The sequence below is a fragment of the Aspergillus thermomutatus genome, assembly GCF_002237265.1.
Source record: "Aspergillus thermomutatus strain HMR AF 39 chromosome Unknown NODE_181, whole genome shotgun sequence".
NCBI classification, from domain to species: Eukaryota; Fungi; Ascomycota; class Eurotiomycetes; order Eurotiales; family Aspergillaceae; genus Aspergillus; species Aspergillus thermomutatus.
In genome coordinates, this window is record NW_020798230.1 from 44,362 (window position 1) to 62,174 (window position 17,813).

The following is a 17,813-nucleotide window of genomic DNA, read 5'->3' on the forward strand; positions in this document are numbered from 1 at the left end:
GGTGTGGGTATGTAAGGTCGGTGAGACGTTGGGTGTTCTAAGATGCCTCAAGTATAATCTCTTAGTACTACACTACTAGGAAAGCATCAGCATCAATGGTTCTTTTAGCATCCAGTGTCCATATGGCACGATGATTTGTTATCATGCAGTTTATACCAGAGTGAAATCAGTTGATCACATGACCTTGCCTTTCCATCAAAATAGGTACATTGTGAAAGTATTAAGCAAACAGAAGAAGAACATTCTTCATTGGCCCCTTTCACAACCTTGAAAATGGTTCAGTGTTGATCATTCTCTTCGTGGATAGAGTCAAGGCCTTGGAAAAACCGCACCGGTTGGGATTCAAAATTGGTTAGCAGGGATCTAAGAACATGGATAAAAAACAGCATCAAGTCGTATCTCTGGTTTCTAGGTAAAATTAGAGACATACTCCACATCTAGGGCAAAGCAAGCTACACTTGTAATGCTTATCTGGTGACTTGTTAGCCATTCTCATTACCACTTCTAGAGGTTTTCCAAACATCCTGCACCCTGCCAGAGGATAAATATGCATCAGACCTGCAGAATCATGGCGGAGATGCCATATTAGGGTTACGATACTATGCCTAAAGACAATACAGATGAGATGTCTGCTCGTGTACCTCCCCGCAAACAAGGTGCTGTTTAATCTACGTAGGCAAACGATATGATAATAAAATAGATTGACTATCCCTTGGTGCCAGTGAGGTTGAAATCGCTGGTTCCACGCAATAAAAGCCATGAATAACAAAATCGCCATTAGACCAGAAATACCCGGCGTTTCCTATCGAAAAGTTCAGGATTCCTGGTCCAATCCCAAGCCATAAATCTGAGAAATAAGCTCATGCCTTGCAAACAACTGCATAATCGGAAACCCTGATCGCATCTGGGGTTGAGCTCAGAAGTGCGACGAAACGCGCGGGCGAAAGAGACACTGAATGTCCCCATTTCAGGAAGGCTAACTCTAGGCCGTACAGACACCAGCAACACAGTTGGGTGTTCCTCCGGTACACTGGATAGGTTATAGACAGTCAGACACTCTAGGAGTACTCCGAAGGCATTGGTGCAGATACTCACCGCATTACCACAGCTTCCGCAATTGGCAGGGTCCGTTAAGGTATTAGTGCAAGTGTCCGCGCAGCAAGCGAGGCTTCCATCGGTGCACTATAGAGATATGAGATCTGTCTTATCATGAGGATGTACAATGACTTACGCAGGTTGCGCCGCATGGCGGAAGGCTTGTATCAGGACATACACAACTTCCAGAAGTGCAGGTCGAGCCACCAGCGCACTAGGGGTGGTTGGGGATTAGAATCAGGTTTCTATCATAGGGAATGTCTTGAAGGATGCCTTACAGCATTACCACATGTTCCACAGTCAGTGGCAGTTGTTAGATCGGTACAGACTCCGGTACAGCATCCCTGATTAGCTCCACACTGTAGTAGGTTTATAACGGTAAGTTTGGTTCCTGATGCAGTCCTTAGGTGGGATGACTTACAACTGTGGTGCAATCACCACAGGCAGCAGGAGTGTCAACCGCAGTACAGATGCCACTGCAGCAGTCTTGACCTACAGGACACTAGAGGAACTGTGAGCTATTGTACCTTGGGCTGAAGATTTATGGTTAACTCACAGCATTGCCACAAACTCCACAATTAGTAGTGGTATCAATGGCAGTGCATGTTCCAGCACAGCAACCAGAATTAGGTCCTGTGCACTTTAAGAGATATCACTCAGCATTTTACTAGCAGAAATAATATTAGGGGTAGGAATGACTTACAGCAGTACTACACGATCCACAGCTCGAAAGGGTGCTTTGGATGCTGGTGCATTGTCCATTACAGCAAGCGAGATTGTCTGAAGTACACTATGTAGATAATGTCAGATCTGAGAAAGGTAGTTAAAAGGGCTTGAGCAACATACACAAACACCATTGCAAGGTGGTAGACCAGTAGCTGAACAACGGCAAGCACCATTAACACAAGCCGAACCCGTAGGACACTGCCATGAGTGAACATGTTAGTTATGAACTTATCTTGCTGGGATGGTTTGACATACAGCGGTACCACATGCTCCACAGTTGGTACTTGAAGTCAAGGACGTGCATACTCCATTGCAGCAACCTTGGCCAGCCGTACACTAATAAGAGGTTAATAGCTAGTTTATATCAACATAGAATTCAGAGTAACTTACAGCAGTCCCACATGCTCCACAATTAGTTGTCGTGGTTAGAGTAGTGCAGACGCCATTGCAGCAAGACTGCCCAGCTGCACACTGTTATAAGGGTTAATAAGTGCCCAGAAGCTTATTGAGTCCTAAAAGTATGGTAAGAAAAGTAATGACTCACACATTTATTGTTACAGGTTGGCTGATTATTATTTAGAATACAGATACAGTTGCCATTGCTGCAGATCGAGCCAGTTGGACACTATGGTAATCAAGTTATATTAGCACAACACTTTTCTGGCATCATAAGGGTAGCTCTACTCACAGCGCGACCACAAGATCCGCAATTCGTCGGGTCAATGGATAGTAGGCGACAGACTCCGCTGCAGCAGGAGAAACCACCAGCACACTTAATGTTCTGTGATGAGAACTTGATCGTTTCAGCACCAAGCTTGGAGTGGTACTTACTGCAGGGGAGCATGCCTGAGCATATACTGTGCTAATGAGGCTTGCTAATAGATTCGAAAATCAGAACTGCATGAGGTATTCGACAAGCTTGGATAACTTAAGCTTACCACATAAAATGAGAACAAACATAATTGCCTTCGCCATAATGAGAGGTGTTTAGTTTCTTGATGAATAAAGTCTGGTATAATCTGATCAAAGTAGTGTTCATTTGATCTGGGGATCTGAGCCTTATATATCTGATTCTTGGTAGAGTCCAACAGCCTATGTTCATTGCTTCAACAGAGCATTGAACGGGATCATCTATAATATTTTTCTGAGTCTGTCATACACCCGTTTAGAGTAAACATGAGTGTCTGCACAACCTCTACAATGCTCACAAGACAAGAAAACAGACCTGATCATTGCGATTGAGATAGCTTTAGTCAATAAGCTGATGTTAATTTTCAGATTTGAGAGCCGGTAATGAGAGGGTTCATGCTCATTAGGGCCTCTGGGGGAATACTGTACAACCACACTCGGGAAGGCTGTTTGATCAGGCCACTTTCAGTATACACCAAGCTTACAAAAGTGCAAAAGTCATCTTGTGTAGTTTGACCAGGATTGCTGTTAAATTAGTTTGTCTTCTCATAGATCTTTGGTCTGCGGCAGATCATCTGTCATCTGACAATAATTTTGAGTTACTTTCACAGAGTCAAAGCTCCAAAGGCATCATATGATAGCTAATTGATGCCATGATTGTGGCTTTGGCTCCTCGAGTACTTATCCCTAAGCAATTAACCAGGTCCCTCCGACCCTGAGCCAAAAAACTGTATTAGCTGCAAGCTTTACCAGACACATCATTTGAATATAAACCTGGTACCCAAAGCAATTTATGGCTGTTGTCTCTTCAGTTAAGCTATATTAATTTGGCATTCTTAGTATAAGAGCTGACTGCATGTCGTCGCACTTGGAGGGGTACATTATAGCTCTATTGACAGGTTGCACAGATTCACTTAAGGTTATTTGATTATTATTCTCTTCTGTGTCAGTCATCATTCAAGAAGGCCTGTGGTCCAATGCCATTTTGTTCAGAAGTTTACTCATTATGTCTGCTGCTGCAGAAAAGAATGTAAAGTAACATATGCCTGCAAATCATGACACAAATAAGTTGATCACTGTTAGGACAAGTGCTTTATGGTGTACTGCAACCACTGCTTTATGTTCAAACCTAACTAAAGCCGACACCAAATCTAGATTACCTTTAATACCAAGGGAACTAATTTCCGGCTATGCTTATTCTTTGTTCCTGACGGTTTGCTATAATAAAACCCACTTTCCTCTTTGCCCCTGCATCAGAGCATTGCTTCACTGGTTACAGTTACATGACACAGCCTGTTTGTCTCCTTCCCGAGGCGTACAGTCACATATTTAGGGGACAAGGTTCTAATCACCCTCCGTTTATTCGGGAGGACATGGTTACACCCATAGGATCGTCCTGTGGCAAACACAATGTCAGCATTGGGCTGATTCCCAAGCTTGAGGAACCTGGCAGCAATAACAATAGGCATTTCTAATATGAAAAGGGTTGATTCCTCGCGAAACAGTCTATAGTCACCTGCCTGATCAATGCTATTCATCCCTACCATGCTTGTCTAGCAACCTGCTCATCAGACTGTGTTCATCATGCAGATGATTCTTCTCCGTTGCACATTTGTTCTTTGTGAGCATGGAATATGCCCCGGCAATTTGCCCTACAGGAAATCGCAAGCTGACCATGTCTAGCGGGTCTGATTAGTATTGGGCATAGCAAAGAACCACCAAGCAATGTAGGTCTCCTCATATCATCAAAGGCTTTTCATGGCATACTCACCCGACTAGCAGACCTTGAGTGGTCCAACTTCACCATATGCATCAGGCAAACATGTCAGCTACAGCAGTGCTGCTGAAAGGCATGAAGACATTATTGTACGGAGACATTCTGCCTACGAAGCCATCTACTAAAGCTTCAAACAGTGCCCTATTGGATCGGTACTCGTTGGAGGAATTTGCATTTGCATACTTACAGGCCAACGAGTGTGCGGCACCACATGTGTACGTCCACCCTCAGTTAGACCCAGGTGTCTATAGCTAAAAGGAGGTACTTTGCAGTGCCCATCTGGCATAGGATGTTGCAATGGTTTTTGTACTTCGCTAAATACCAATACCGACTGTGGGGCATGCGGTAACGTTGTAAGTCTTTTGTTGACGCACTCATATTAAGTTTCGCATGATTCTGACTCGAGAAACTCTTAGTGTCCCTCTGATGCGAGCTGCATTAATGGCGCGTGTCGATGCACCAGTGGACAACAAACGTGTAATGGTGCTTGTGTACGTTCTAGCCTCGATATTCTAACAGGATAAGACTGATGTGATTAAACCTTCAGTGTACCACCGGTCAGACATGCTGTGGGGGAACATGCACAGATTTAAACGGAGACAGGAATAACTGCGGTCAGTGTGGAAGAGTGGTATATCATTTGAGACTATCCTATAAGTCGTCAAAATGCTGGAAGCTGATTATGACATAGTGTCCGCCGAATACCAACTGCGTCCAGGGCACCTGCACATGTACAAGTCCTTGTGGTGGAGGCTGTGTAGGTCGGAGCCTATCCCTTGATGTCTGAAACTGAAGCCTACTGATCCTAACATTTGGGAAGTGTGATATCGGTCAAGGCTGTTGCGACGGGGCCTGTACTAATCTAGACACGGTTGATAACTGTGGCGCTTGTGGTCGTGCTGTAAGTATCATCCATTCTAGACCATGGAAACTGAAAGTTGGCCTGACCGGATCTAATAGTGCCTGTTTGGCGAAGGGTGCTGTGATCAGCTCTGTAGACCCCTTACTGTGAATGATAATTGTGGACAATGTGGGAATATAGTGAGTTCTAATCTACGATATCTTCTTTGTCCTTGATATGTCTAACCTACTCTCTGCTATTTCATAGTGCCCCAGTGGCTCAGTCTGTACAGGAGGTGCATGCCTCTGCACCAGCAGTGGATTGGCTCCTTGCAATGGACAATGTGTAAGTCACCTTTTAGATCCGGTATAAAGCCACCAATATAGCTGAGAGGTCCTACAGTGCCCACTAGGTGCTCAGTGCATTGGCAACTCCTGTGTCTGTACTGTAAATGGTCAAACCCCCTGCAGTGGGCAATGTGTATGTACTACAAGTGTCTGCCGTCTCCGAGTGTTCAACTGACCTAGAACCTCGACGCAGTGCCAAGCTGGTCAACTTTGCTGTGGTGGAATCTGCAAAGACGTACTCCGTGATAATAGCAACTGTGGGGGTTGCGGTCTTATGGTAAGTTTTGCTATCTTTCTCTGGCAATGCCAGTTTCTGGGGGAAGCTAATTCTTCTATCTACAGTGCCCGACAGGTTCAAATTGCGTCAACGGTGTCTGCGTGTGCGATATTTCAGGCACGCCCCCCTGTAATGGACAATGTGTAAGTCGATGAAACCTCAAATCTTCAGACAGTCTATTGACTAATTTGATTGTCCTAGTGTCCGGCTGGCTTGCTGGGTTGCTGCAGTAACTCGTGTACCGACCTTCAAAACGATGGAAACAATTGTGGAAGATGTGGCAATACTGTAAGCCAACTAAGTGCCTTATGCTCCTTGTCAGGTTAGCTAAGAACCCTGCCTCTAGTGTCCTGGTCCCATGGTCTGTGTTGAAGGGGGTTGCACGCAATGAAGGCAGAATGAAGGCTTTGGTGTCCAAATTGCTTCGCGAGTCTTATGGGTGCAGATGATCAGACGTCCAGTCCTCCTTCATAGCCAAAGGACAGCGGTGTTGCTGTACTGGTCGAATATTCTTGTCCATTGTAGTATTGAAATTATTAGCAATTATTCGCGGACAGATACATGTTCACTATTTTAAAGCTTTGTTTCCAAGTAGCAGAGGCGATCATCGGATCCCATTCATTATGACCGAAGACTGTTTCGGAATGCTTCACAATCTGTCGAATGTCAACATAATCCCCATAACAAACTTGGATAAAAAGCGGCATACCTCTCTCATCATAGAACACAATCTCCAGCTGTCGTATGTGGCGACCTGAACTCGACATTGACAGGTTTGAGTGCCGTGAATCGTTCGACATCACACTGGCAATGCTCCCCATCGAATTCCGCCTGGTTATGGCCTCTCCCTGCAGTTGAAGCCTGGTTGATAACTTCGAGGACTTGAGTTCAATGAATCCGTCCACTGGCATATTCAGTAACTGCATTGCGAGGTTTGATGAGCTGTTATAGAAACGGTACATACAAGGCCATTCCAAAAAGCCCATCTTTGCACTCGAGCCTTGCTTGAGTTTGCCAAAGTAGAGTAAGCTCCGCGCTGATGTGAGCGGGTCCTGGAGAATACGGATGGTCTCGAGCGAGCAGTGTTCCTCGACGCCATCGGCGTTGATATATTTGACATCTCCGCAGTAGAGCATGTTTCGCCCTAGGAGTATGCTCTGGAAAGTGACGAAATCTGGATCCGATTAGGGGTTGTAGTCCTGAATGAAATAGTAGTACTCACCAGCCTGCTTCCGGCAGATATATACCGGCGAGATGGCATATCTTTCGACAACACCGTTTGACTCGATCTTAACACGGTGAGACCCCTGAAAGCATATCCTGAACGGACAGGTCGGATCGTGGACCACATGAGCACTCTCGACATATGGAATCATGGAGCTCTGGACTCCTCTGAATGTCGATTCGTGGATCCTGTGTGTTATTTTCACGGTGCCGCTCAAATCCGTCGCCTCGATCAAGCCAAGTTCGCGGGTACGATGATGGAGGTAGACGCTTATCGTGCATTTAACCGCTTTGTGCAATTCGTGGTTCTTTTGATTCGGATCCGGAAACTGTCTGTGACAATGTAAGCAAGCCGCAAATATAACTGTGCTTCTTGGCATGAGAGCATACATCAGTACAGGAGATTGCGTCTCTACTCTCGTGCACCGGTAGCGAGTACTGATGGGCTCAGTCAGTGGAGGCGTGGGCGGCGGTTCCGCGGGAGGGTCATTCTCGCGGGGCGAGTCTTCCCTTCGCGCTGGGGTGATCGCTCGCTCCTGGTGCAGGAGCTGGAATTTAACCCAGTCGCTGAATTTCTCCCACTCATCAATCTCCTTGTTCAAGATCCGAGCTGGCTCCTTGGGTTTAGTCGGTGCGTTCAACGCCAGTTGACCAGGAACCGTGACATGCTTGAACCCAGCCTGATTCAAAGCGCCACGAATGTCCGCTCGGATCTGGTCTAGGAAGCCGACGACGGGCATGTCACGGCGCATAATGAGATGATCTAGCTTTTGGGAGACGTTTTGGATGCGAAGAAGGGGTTTCGACTCCCGCTTGTCGGACCTTGCACTAGGTAAGATATCCAGCAAGGATGGCAATTGCTCCGTGTCTCGTAACCGTGGCAAGGCTCGCTGGCCAAGCTCCGATAAGAGCCGACTTTCCAGTGTATTGTCTCCGCTGTTAGAAGTATGTCCTGGCATGCATTGGCGGAGGATGAATGATATCTGTAAGCTCATGATTCTGCAAGGTCAGTCAGTCACGGTTCGGGACTTATGGCGGAGTTGTCTTCAGTATACTTAATTGCACGCAGAATTTCCAGATTCTCCTGTCTCGCCTGTTTTGTTATATCGATCACTGTATTGGTAGCCATCAAGTTGGCGAGCTGGACATTCCGCTCAAGCGCACGGCGAAGTCGCTCCGCCTCTTTGCGTTCTATCGGCCACGAAACTTGATGGAAAACGGTCTTGACTTTGCCGGAGACTTTGTGCCATTGCAAAGCTTCTTTCGGTCCGCCGGGATGTATATCGCTCGCGAGTCTTTCGTGCTTCTTGACGAATTCGGTGCAATCGGTGATCGTCTGCTGATACGACTGGCCAAGGGCAATCCTCTTGGAGGCGGGGACATCTTTCTCTGCCTCTTGTAACTCTTCGATGGTTGCTCTCATCAACTCGAACTCAGCTTTGAACTGTGTAAAATCGACTTTTGCATTTTGAGCCCCGTCAGCGATACACTTGTAGACATCCCAGGCAATCTGGGCGGCTTGTAACACATCCCCGGCGCTCCAGCCGAAGCTCATCACGTATAACGTCGACAGTCAAACAATACCTCAGGATTTGGCAATGGTGGTAAGGCCGAAGAGGATGAGGTTTCATCCATGGATCAGCAAAAGTGGAACTCAAACGAAGAGCATGAGCCATGGGGGAGAAACGACATGCGAACGGTCCCCACCCTTTCTGATAGCATGGCTCGGGCGTTGCCAGGCTAGCGGCTCCAAATGCGCCTGCCTCCCACGCGCGGTGGAAGAATAGAATACATGCCTCATCAGCAGCATCTCAATGGGCGCTTTGTGGCAGTGAAGGGCATTCATCGTATAAAAGGTCATCCATCACACATGGCGGCGCCAAGGGGACTAGCACCGATGACTGCTCTCGGTCCAATAGCGCCCGTCGTCTACACAACGTGCATCATTCTAACGGCATCTTTGGTGAAAACTTGCGCAAAGTCGGATTCAGTCATTAATTCCCTGCCTATCGTCTCGCGTTGCAGTTTGCCGGAGGTCTCGGGTCTGTGCAGGCCTGCAGGCCTCGTGGTCGACTGGGCACGTCCAAATCCGACTCCGCCCCTGGATTTCGACATGGGAGATTATGTGGCTGTTGCCCGTCCTTCGTGATATTTGCCTGGGCAAACTTTTTTCGAATCCTCTGAGGCTCTGGCTTTGGCCAAGGCTCTTCAGCCTCGTTTTGATAATGATTTAGGGGTGGGGGATGGCTGCCAGTAGGCAGCGGGAGAAGGCACTTGCGACTTTTCCTCGACTTACTTCTTGGATCCTGATTCATATTCTAGGTTGAATCAATACACTTAACGCGAAATATGCGTTTAGCCGCTCTGGGTCAGCAATTCTACCCATGGAAGGAATATCTGGACTTCCGGCACCATACAGTGAGGATCCGTGGATACAAAAGCTTAGGCGAGCAACAGTGGTTAACCGTAAGAAACAGCCCGCTCAAAGACATGCCTACATTATCGGTCGACTTGAAAGCGCTCGACGACGCGAATGGATGTGGATCGTCGTCGTAGCAGGTGTCGGCTTCTTCACCGATGCATACAGTGTACGTCTCGGCGCGCGTACTAGACAGTATTCATCAACTGATTTTCCAGATCTTCTCCGCCAACATGGTTCTACCCATGATAAACATTGTTTATTGGAACCATTCGAACTGGGCCGAGTCGAATGCAGTCCCACACAACTACGAGGTGGCTCTCAGTATAGTCACTCTAGGCGGTGCTCTTCTTGGCCAGATCGCCTTTGGCGTCGCCGCCGATGTCTGGGGACGAAGCAAGATGTACGGCATGGAGTTGGTTATTCTGATCTTTGCCACGCTGGGACTGGCGTTGGCGTCTTCAGGAGCAGAGAACTCCATGTCTGCTATCACCCTGTTCTTATTTTGGCGCTTCCTGCTCGGTTTTGGCTTGGGTGGAGATTATCCCCTTTCGGCGGTCATTTGTTCAGAGTATGATCCTCTTCGGCTTTTCGTAAGCGTAGCTGATAATCTCTAGGTTCGCACCGACTCGACTACGCGGCCGACTGCTTGCAACGGTCTTTTTTTGTCAGTCTCTCGGACAGCTCGCTGCGCAACTGGTTGCTCTCATCGCGGTGGCGGGCTTCCAAAACCATCTACCCACCGACCCTGATACGACCACATGTGCAGGAAGCTGTATTCGAAGTCTCGACACCATCTGGCGTCTGCTCGTTGGATTAGGAGCAGTGCCTGCCTTCGTCGCATTGTGGTTCCGACTGACGATCATCGAGTCCCCTCGCTACACAGCAGAAGTCAAAGACAGCGTTCAGGCCGCCAACGACGTATCACAATTCTACCAACGCGTTAGCCTTGATAGTGCATCAATAAACAGTATAGAAGCACCCTCTCTGCAGCCGTCAGGTTCATTCCGCCTCTCACCGACCCAATCAGCCAACCAACCGCAAGACCGCCCTGCTTCCGCTGCCTCGTTTGCAGAACAAGACGGCACCTCCCCATTGACAATCTGGAAAGACTTCAAACTCTTCCTCGGGCAGAAGAACAACCTCAAGAAACTGGCCGCAACATCCTTGTGCTGGTTCTGCCTCGATCTCCCCTTCTACGGGCTAGGTCTCATGAGTCCGCGAATCACGCGAACCATCTGGTTCGGAAGCCAGCTGCCCCAGACTAGTTTGTATCAGCTACTCTTCCAGACCGCGTATCAGAGTATTGTTGTCGTTTCTTCTGGTGCTATCGTGGGTAATCTGCTCTCAATCCTGGCGATCGATAAACTCGGACGGCGCAATATCCAGCTGAATGGATTCTTCTGGCTATTTTTGCTCAATGTGGTTATCGGCGCTGCGTTCCAGCATCTGGTGGGACATGATGACCCATCGGCGTTGGTGGTGTTGTATATTCTCTGCCAGATATTCTTCAACTTTGGTCAGTATATCCTCACACTATGTCCATTGACTATGCTAATATGCCGCCTAGGACCCAACACGACAACATATATGGTAGGTCTCCTGGTGCTCACATTCAGGAAAAAGGAAGCTGACCGCCAGCTCCCCGCTGAACTCTTTCCAACTCGATTCCGGTGTACCTGCCACGGCATCGCGGCCGCCTGCGGTAAACTCGGCTCGGTCATTGCGCAATGCTTCCTGGCGTATGTGAATTTCGGGAACGGGACGGACTATACCAATGTACCGGATTGGTTGGGATATGCTCTTCTCTGGTAGACTCCTTTCGGAGAACTTTCCTGGTGAATTGTACTGACTGGTGGCTAGTTTATCTTTCTTCATGCTCATGGGGCTACTGATCACATACTTCTTCATTCCTGACGTCCGAGACAAGGATGGACGCATCAAATCCTTGGAGGAACTTACAGATGGCATGATGCCAGATGCTGGATTTTCACGGGCTGTGACGAATGGATATGCTGCACGTGGATCAAGCCCTGAGATGACTCAAGTGGATGGGGATAGTGTGGCAGTATAATGTTGAAGGACTCCTGATTTATTGTTCGGATAGTAAATAGACCCGCTCACAAACAAAGAATGGCTTTCCGTTTACGCCAGTCCCGATGAATTATAGGAATATGCTGTCGGTGGAGATGGCCAATATTGAAGAGAAGCCCGAAAAGAAAAGATCACCATGAATGATGTCCCCAACAGCTTCCTCCTAGTGGGGCTTCCTTCCATAGGCAACCACACTAGAAATATTAGCTTCTCAACCGATCAAAGAGCGGCATCGGACATACATCTTTGTATACGAGTGCATCTGCGGATCCTTAAGCTGCTGCCTCACCAGCGCCTGCAAGATCTTCGTCTGATCGGAACTCCACCCCAAAATCTGCGTACACAGGCGGAGACCATACGCCTCCACGGCATTGTGAACCATATGCGCCTGGAACCGTCCGATTTCCCTCTGCCGGGGATCCTTCGGCCACGGCGAGAAAGGCAGGATGTACGTCCGCTCATGCACGTCTTCAAAGCCGGTATCGATCAGCAGCCGCTTCAGATCCTTATACACGTTGAGTTCGCGTCCGATCTTCTTGCCTGCATCGTCAAGAGCTTGCAGGTATCGCGCAAGGGGTGAGTCCATCTTCAGCGAGCCATCGTCGCTCCAGGCCCAGACGGCGCTTTCTTGGACCTCGAAGTAGCCGCCTGGTTTGAGGTGCTCGTAGGCTTGGCGGTAGAGGCGGGGCCAGTCGGCGACGCATCTGGGACGGTCAAATCGTGTTCATCAAAAGCAGTGCGGGACGTACCCGGCGAGGTTGCGCGAGTGGATGAGGTCGTATGTATTCGGCGGCTCCAGCCAGTCGGCCTCGATATCGTCGATGAAGAATTCGCAGTTCTGGGGCAGCCAGGAAGGCTGGATGGGGCTGAGGTCGTTTCCAATGACGATTGCCTCGGGGTATTCGCTACTTGGATCAGTCCATCTTCGGGTAGCAAGGCGGATCATCGTACTCTGCGAAATCAATTGCCCAGATTCCGGTGCCGGTGCCGAGATCAAGGACTTTTTGCGGGTTGGTAATGGGAGCATTGAAGAGTTTACCACCCATGAGCATGAGGTATCTATCCTTCCGGTTATCATCAAGTTTAAGACAGGGTGCTTATGGTTCAACTCGCATGTGGTGTGACTACAACATGTTAGTGAGTTCATATTGGCTGGGAGGACTAACTTGCCAGATCAAGCCGTTCCTGCTCAGTCTCATCGTTTGGCATCCTGTATGGTCAGTATGGTGAATCTTGGATAAACTATGAATGATTTACATATAGTGTCCCTGGCCAAGTTCGTCAGCAACCCCTATTATCACTTTCCATGGCATGATCTTACCGCACGACCACTTGGGTACCGCCGCCCGTTCTCATACTGGAACTCCAGAATACTCGATGTGATAGAAGCGGTGTCAAGGAAATCTTCCCCGAAGTCACTAGCCCCTGTCTGAGCAGGGATAAGACACTCCGTTCTTGTGTCTGATATGTTCAGGGTACATACACTGTTATCAATATCATGGCCTGGTACAGGTGATGGCGCGTCATCAGTATTGTTAGTGGCGATAGAATTATCACTCGAGTCGTCCGCATTGGGTGTTTCTAATGACACGTTATTGGTAGCAGTACTCAAAGAGATACCATGATCTTCCACAATTCCAGATGGTGCTGCTGGAGGGGGTGACCTTGCCGATTCTACCATGGTGATTTCTGTTCTAATATTGGGAACGTTCAAAGCACAAGGGGAGAAGAGTTAAAGATCTTAGTGTAGAGTTGCTTCTCTATGGTATGGAACAAGAAGAGGAAATGCTAATGTGATGATTGGCGATGATAATACTAGCTATCTAGGCTAGATATATGTGCTTGTAGGAGAGTCCGTACATCACGTGGCCAACATGTGACAGCTGGAGTACTGAATTCAAGCCCACAAGGACCTGGGAGCTTGGGCCTCTAGTTTAGATCACCGCTAAGCTTTTCTGGGCCTAGAATGTGTTGATATCACGTAGTCACTTCTACGCAGAATTAATCTACCATGTTTAGCCAGTTCTTCATGTTTGCAGATTACAAGGAGAGAATGATTGCAAGGCTATCCTGCCTATCAGGGGAGCTTGACATGTGATGTGTGATTTTGCAAAGCAAGTCCCATGAGACTGATACCTCTACCTTAATACCTTGTCTCTCTTAAAGATCTATATATATCCGCAGTAGAGTCTGAACTATTTATGTTAAAATATTATACCATCAAGTAGAAAGTGTATCATCCAGACACCTTTTCAAACTAGCAGTCTTTACTTTTGATAATTTATCTGTTAAAACTATATGTCCCACCTTCCTGGGTCAATTTATTGGGCACATAAGATTATGAAAATTTAGTAAGAATGACAGTCTCTGTAAGATTAGAGGATAAAGAATACTCATGGTCCTCAATTCAAGCCTATCCAGTCCCCAAGATTTATTCGCCTCTACAAGCCCCTTAGCTGGCCACCTATGGATAATGGTCGAGGAGTACAGCAATGTGGACTAGAAAAAAGGTTGAATGGCCTTATATATTATTAGAAACATCGTCATAGGTCCGCCCGTTCTTCTCGATAGTAGATTCATCTGGTCAGTGCTCCGGCATCTGTCATCGCCCAACAGAGGCTCTGTTTCCTCACTGTCCCGTTTTACCTGGCGTCCATCGGTTCTTCTGCAACACACAGCAACACAGAGAAGAATGAATTGCACAGCCGCAAAAGCGCCATTGTCTACGACAGGCCACCCATAATTCCAATTCCATTCAACGAACTCAGAGCTGGAAAGCTTGGGATTCAAATCCAGAGCATAAACAACGCGCCATATCCATGATACCGCGACGAGAGCAAAAACAACAGCTTGGGCAGCTAGACCAAGTACGCTGAGCGCGGACGGCCCTACATGTCGTCGGATTTGAGGCGCCTGGAACACCACCGACAAAATGCCGAGAAATGTGACTATAGGGCTGACAAGGACGACATGGAAGAAGGCGAACATCTGTTGATAGTCTTGTCGTAGCAAGTCATCGCCGTCCTGGATTCCCCCCATAAGATCATACAGCTCGGGGATAACCGAGATGAGAAGGAAAAGTGCGTAGACGACGGGAAACCCGGTGACTGAGCGACCGCTGGGGCGATAGTAGAGACAAAGAGCAAAGCTAGAGAACAGACGTTTGGTCATCAACAGGAGTTGACGCTTATGGATGTATCTTAACCCTTACAGAACTTGAAAAAGAACCCATACTGTTGAGACTTGGGCGAAATTAAGCCAATCGCCGGTACTCAGTGGATGATGGGTGAAGATTCCACCCGCGGATTCGGGAGCGTTAACCATCATGTAAACTTCAAGACAAAACTGCTCTGTCGCGACAATGAGGTTGAATAATACATATCTGAGGGATATGCCGTCGCTGTTCTTTTTCGACCAAAGGCGTTGGAGCTGGGGGAGAAATGAGAGAATTGTCAGGAGGATTAAGACGCTTGAGAAAGGTCAGCCTTTAACCAGGGGTTTGTACGTGAAGAGACGGCGTACAATCTCAGGGAGCTGAGAGCTTCCGTATAGGTCATCGTGGAGAGACTAAAGACGAGAATTTGGAGATGATGAGAGAGATGTTTCTCTCATGTTGTTTTACCTCCCGGAGGTTGTGTTTGACGGTTTGACCATGGGATTAGCGGGGGGCTGACTAATGGCAACCGCCTAGCAGCCTGGGCTTCGTTTGTCCAGAAGGAGCCCTAGGGATATAAATAGCGCTTTAGATGGTAATTGGTAGTCCTTACTAACTTTAATAAGAAAAAACCTCTTAGCCAATTTGGCTTTTGAGATAAACAGCATCAAGACCTCTTTAGTTACTCAGAATTAAGATCACCTGCCTTCTATTTAGAGTTGAACGACCCACACCGGAAAGGGGGAGTACAGGGCTGGATTCTTTGGATCGCCAGTGGAATAGTGGATTCAGGGGCCTCATTAGGGTTGTGGGGGTGTGGATTTACCCGAAGTCCCTGATCTACAGCCCCAAGAGTTAGGGAGCCGACGTCTTACAATATGGAAACCCCTTTCTTATCAACCTGTCAATCTACGACTCAATCCACACGACAAGTTGACTCGTCTTGGAGGTTCTGCCCGAGGTCAGACGGCCCTATGTTGATCCGTAGGGCTGGATGCTAGGGCTAGCCTCGCACCACCTTCTTTCTCTCTCTTGCGATGGCTTTAGGTAGCAATATCACGATATCATTCTCCTGTTCCCTTAATGAACTCGCAACTTATCGACGACCTCACCCCGACTCTACAACTACGATACTACCTGATCCTCTACCGACTTACCTCCCCTAATCATCAACATGACCCAGCCCGCCCCCGTCAGCTTCGACGAGATGTTCGGCCAGACCCCCGGCATTGTTGATTACTCCTACCCTTTCGGTGATGCCTCCACCATCCTACCCGTGCCCGAGGTCACCGATACACTAGGAGAGACCGCCAAGAAGTACACCGCCCTTGCGGAGGTTATTGAGAACGGCAAGAGCGTCGCCGTAGCTACGCGACCCCGAAACCATTGCCATGAAGGCAATGGGCCCCACTGAGGAGATGCAGTACAAGGCGTGGCGCGATGGGGCGGCTATTGCTCAACCCGATTGGGAGACTGCACGCAAAGACGTCCCCACTGGCAATAAGGCCTTGGCTCGTGCAAAACGCCGCAAGGTCGCCATTAATCGCATCTTCAGCCGTGACGACCTGACTGAAGAGAACGTTATGTGGCTTCACACAGAGCGAAAATATATCATCCCCTTGATCACAGCAGTGGAGAAGGTGGTGTCCGCTGAGCGGGATTTGGTTGGTGGCCAGACCGAACTCAGCGAAATGGAGCTTGCCGAAGTTCAGACCCTCCGCCGAATCACTAGCGTGGCCATGGGCAACCTGCAACGCGTATATGAGCGACGCAACATCCTTGCGCGGAAGATTCATTCGGCTCGTGAGGTCTTCCAGGCCCGTGAGCACGCAATCAAATCAAAGATGACTGGCTATAAACGTCGTCAAGACCCTATCAATGAGTATAGGGCTGGCCGTGGACTCCCACGTATCGGGGCTGAATTCGATTATGGCACTGCGACTACCGGAGGTCGCGTTACGCGATCTACCTTGCTTGCGGGCTCCGGAATCACTGGTGGCGCCCGCCCCTCCAAGCGCCTAAGACAGGATGACGACGCCGGCCCCTCCCAGTAGGGGGGCGGCAACACTTCCAGCGATGCGGCCCGCGATGGAAGTGGGAGCCATATTGCATATGCAGGGTCCGACTATCCCGCCTCCTCCCCGAGTCCTCTACGTAACCCCTCCACCCCTCGCCATTCTACCACCCGGAGAATTAGGGGGGGAACAGTTGAGCGCTCCAAGGATGCGAGAATTGTCGCCACCACACAGGAAGAGTTTACCATACACTCTTGATGAATGGCGTGTGCTACCTATGAATGACGCCATCGCCGCCTTTCGCAACCGTGTAGATGAGCCCCTTTGTACGATTATCGGCAATCTGCTACGCAATGGCACCTGTCACCAGGCTTACAACCGTATCATTCAATGGATAGAGGATGTTGGCTGGGAAGAAGCTGGTCGCGTGAACTTGGCGGGCGACGATGAAGATGATGATGGGGATATCTGAGAGGCGTTCTGATTGTTTTAGTTATTAGTTCAGTTACTGGCATGTTTAGTTAGTTATTAGTTATAATTCCACGCGTGCAAAACCACCAAACTCAAAGCCAACACTAGGTATAACTTATGGCAGGGGAGTGCTGTTTGGATCTTATGGGATACGCTGGAGACTCCGAGACCATTGGTTTCAACGACTGCGAACTCAGGTAATGGCCTACTGCCGATTGTAGACATGCTACCTGCAGCCGTGGTTTGGTTTGAGTTATGTGGCCACAAGATTGAAAGTCTTTGCCTCATGAAGTATGATTTTGATAATTCAACCGTTGGTGACCTTGCAAGAGACAATGGTGTTCACCCAACAACTGGATTCAGCAGCTCGCAATGGCTCTTCTGGAAAAGACACTTAGATGAGAGCAGTTGCGACCATGAAGAAACAGCAGCTTTGGCTCTTTGGGGTACCAAGGTAGTGAACC

At 48.4% G+C, this 17,813-nt stretch overlaps 5 protein-coding genes across 5 annotated transcripts; 3 read left to right on the forward strand and 2 right to left on the reverse strand.

Moving 5' to 3' along the window:
• Positions 1-5,799: 5,799 nt before the first annotated feature.
• Positions 5,800-6,421, forward strand: CDV56_105761 (uncharacterized protein; the record flags this gene model as incomplete). The annotated part of the gene is made up of 5 exons (XM_026759380.1): positions 5,800-5,828; positions 5,889-5,972; positions 6,038-6,115; positions 6,174-6,260; positions 6,319-6,421. 5 exons carry the CDS (start codon positions 5,800-5,802, stop codon positions 6,419-6,421), a joined length of 381 nt encoding a protein of 126 aa, XP_026612259.1.
• A 172-nt stretch (positions 6,422-6,593) lies between these two features.
• Positions 6,594-8,751, reverse strand: CDV56_105824 (uncharacterized protein; the record flags this gene model as incomplete). Its single annotated transcript, XM_026759443.1, has 6 exons — positions 6,594-6,628; positions 6,682-6,876; positions 6,937-7,146; positions 7,195-7,529; positions 7,587-8,195; positions 8,252-8,751. 6 exons carry the CDS (start codon positions 8,749-8,751, stop codon positions 6,594-6,596), a joined length of 1,884 nt encoding a protein of 627 aa, XP_026612260.1.
• An 829-nt stretch (positions 8,752-9,580) lies between these two features.
• Positions 9,581-11,689, forward strand: CDV56_106030 (phosphate permease; the record flags this gene model as incomplete). Its single annotated transcript, XM_026759649.1, has 5 exons — positions 9,581-9,784; positions 9,834-10,186; positions 10,233-11,134; positions 11,186-11,426; positions 11,479-11,689. 5 exons carry the CDS (start codon positions 9,581-9,583, stop codon positions 11,687-11,689), a joined length of 1,911 nt encoding a protein of 636 aa, XP_026612261.1.
• A 183-nt stretch (positions 11,690-11,872) lies between these two features.
• On the reverse strand, positions 11,873-14,880 carry CDV56_106179 (class I SAM-dependent methyltransferase; the record flags this gene model as incomplete). The annotated part of the gene is made up of 5 exons (XM_026759798.1): positions 11,873-11,903; positions 11,952-12,413; positions 12,459-12,614; positions 12,661-12,768; positions 14,474-14,880. 5 exons carry the CDS (start codon positions 14,878-14,880, stop codon positions 11,873-11,875), a joined length of 1,164 nt encoding a protein of 387 aa, XP_026612262.1.
• A 1,157-nt stretch (positions 14,881-16,037) lies between these two features.
• On the forward strand, positions 16,038-16,917 carry CDV56_106441 (uncharacterized protein; the record flags this gene model as incomplete). The annotated part of the gene is made up of 2 exons (XM_026760060.1): positions 16,038-16,199; positions 16,261-16,917. The coding sequence occupies 2 exons, from the start codon at positions 16,038-16,040 to the stop codon at positions 16,915-16,917; spliced, it is 819 nt and encodes a 272-aa protein (XP_026612263.1).
• Positions 16,918-17,813: the final 896 nt, after the last annotated feature.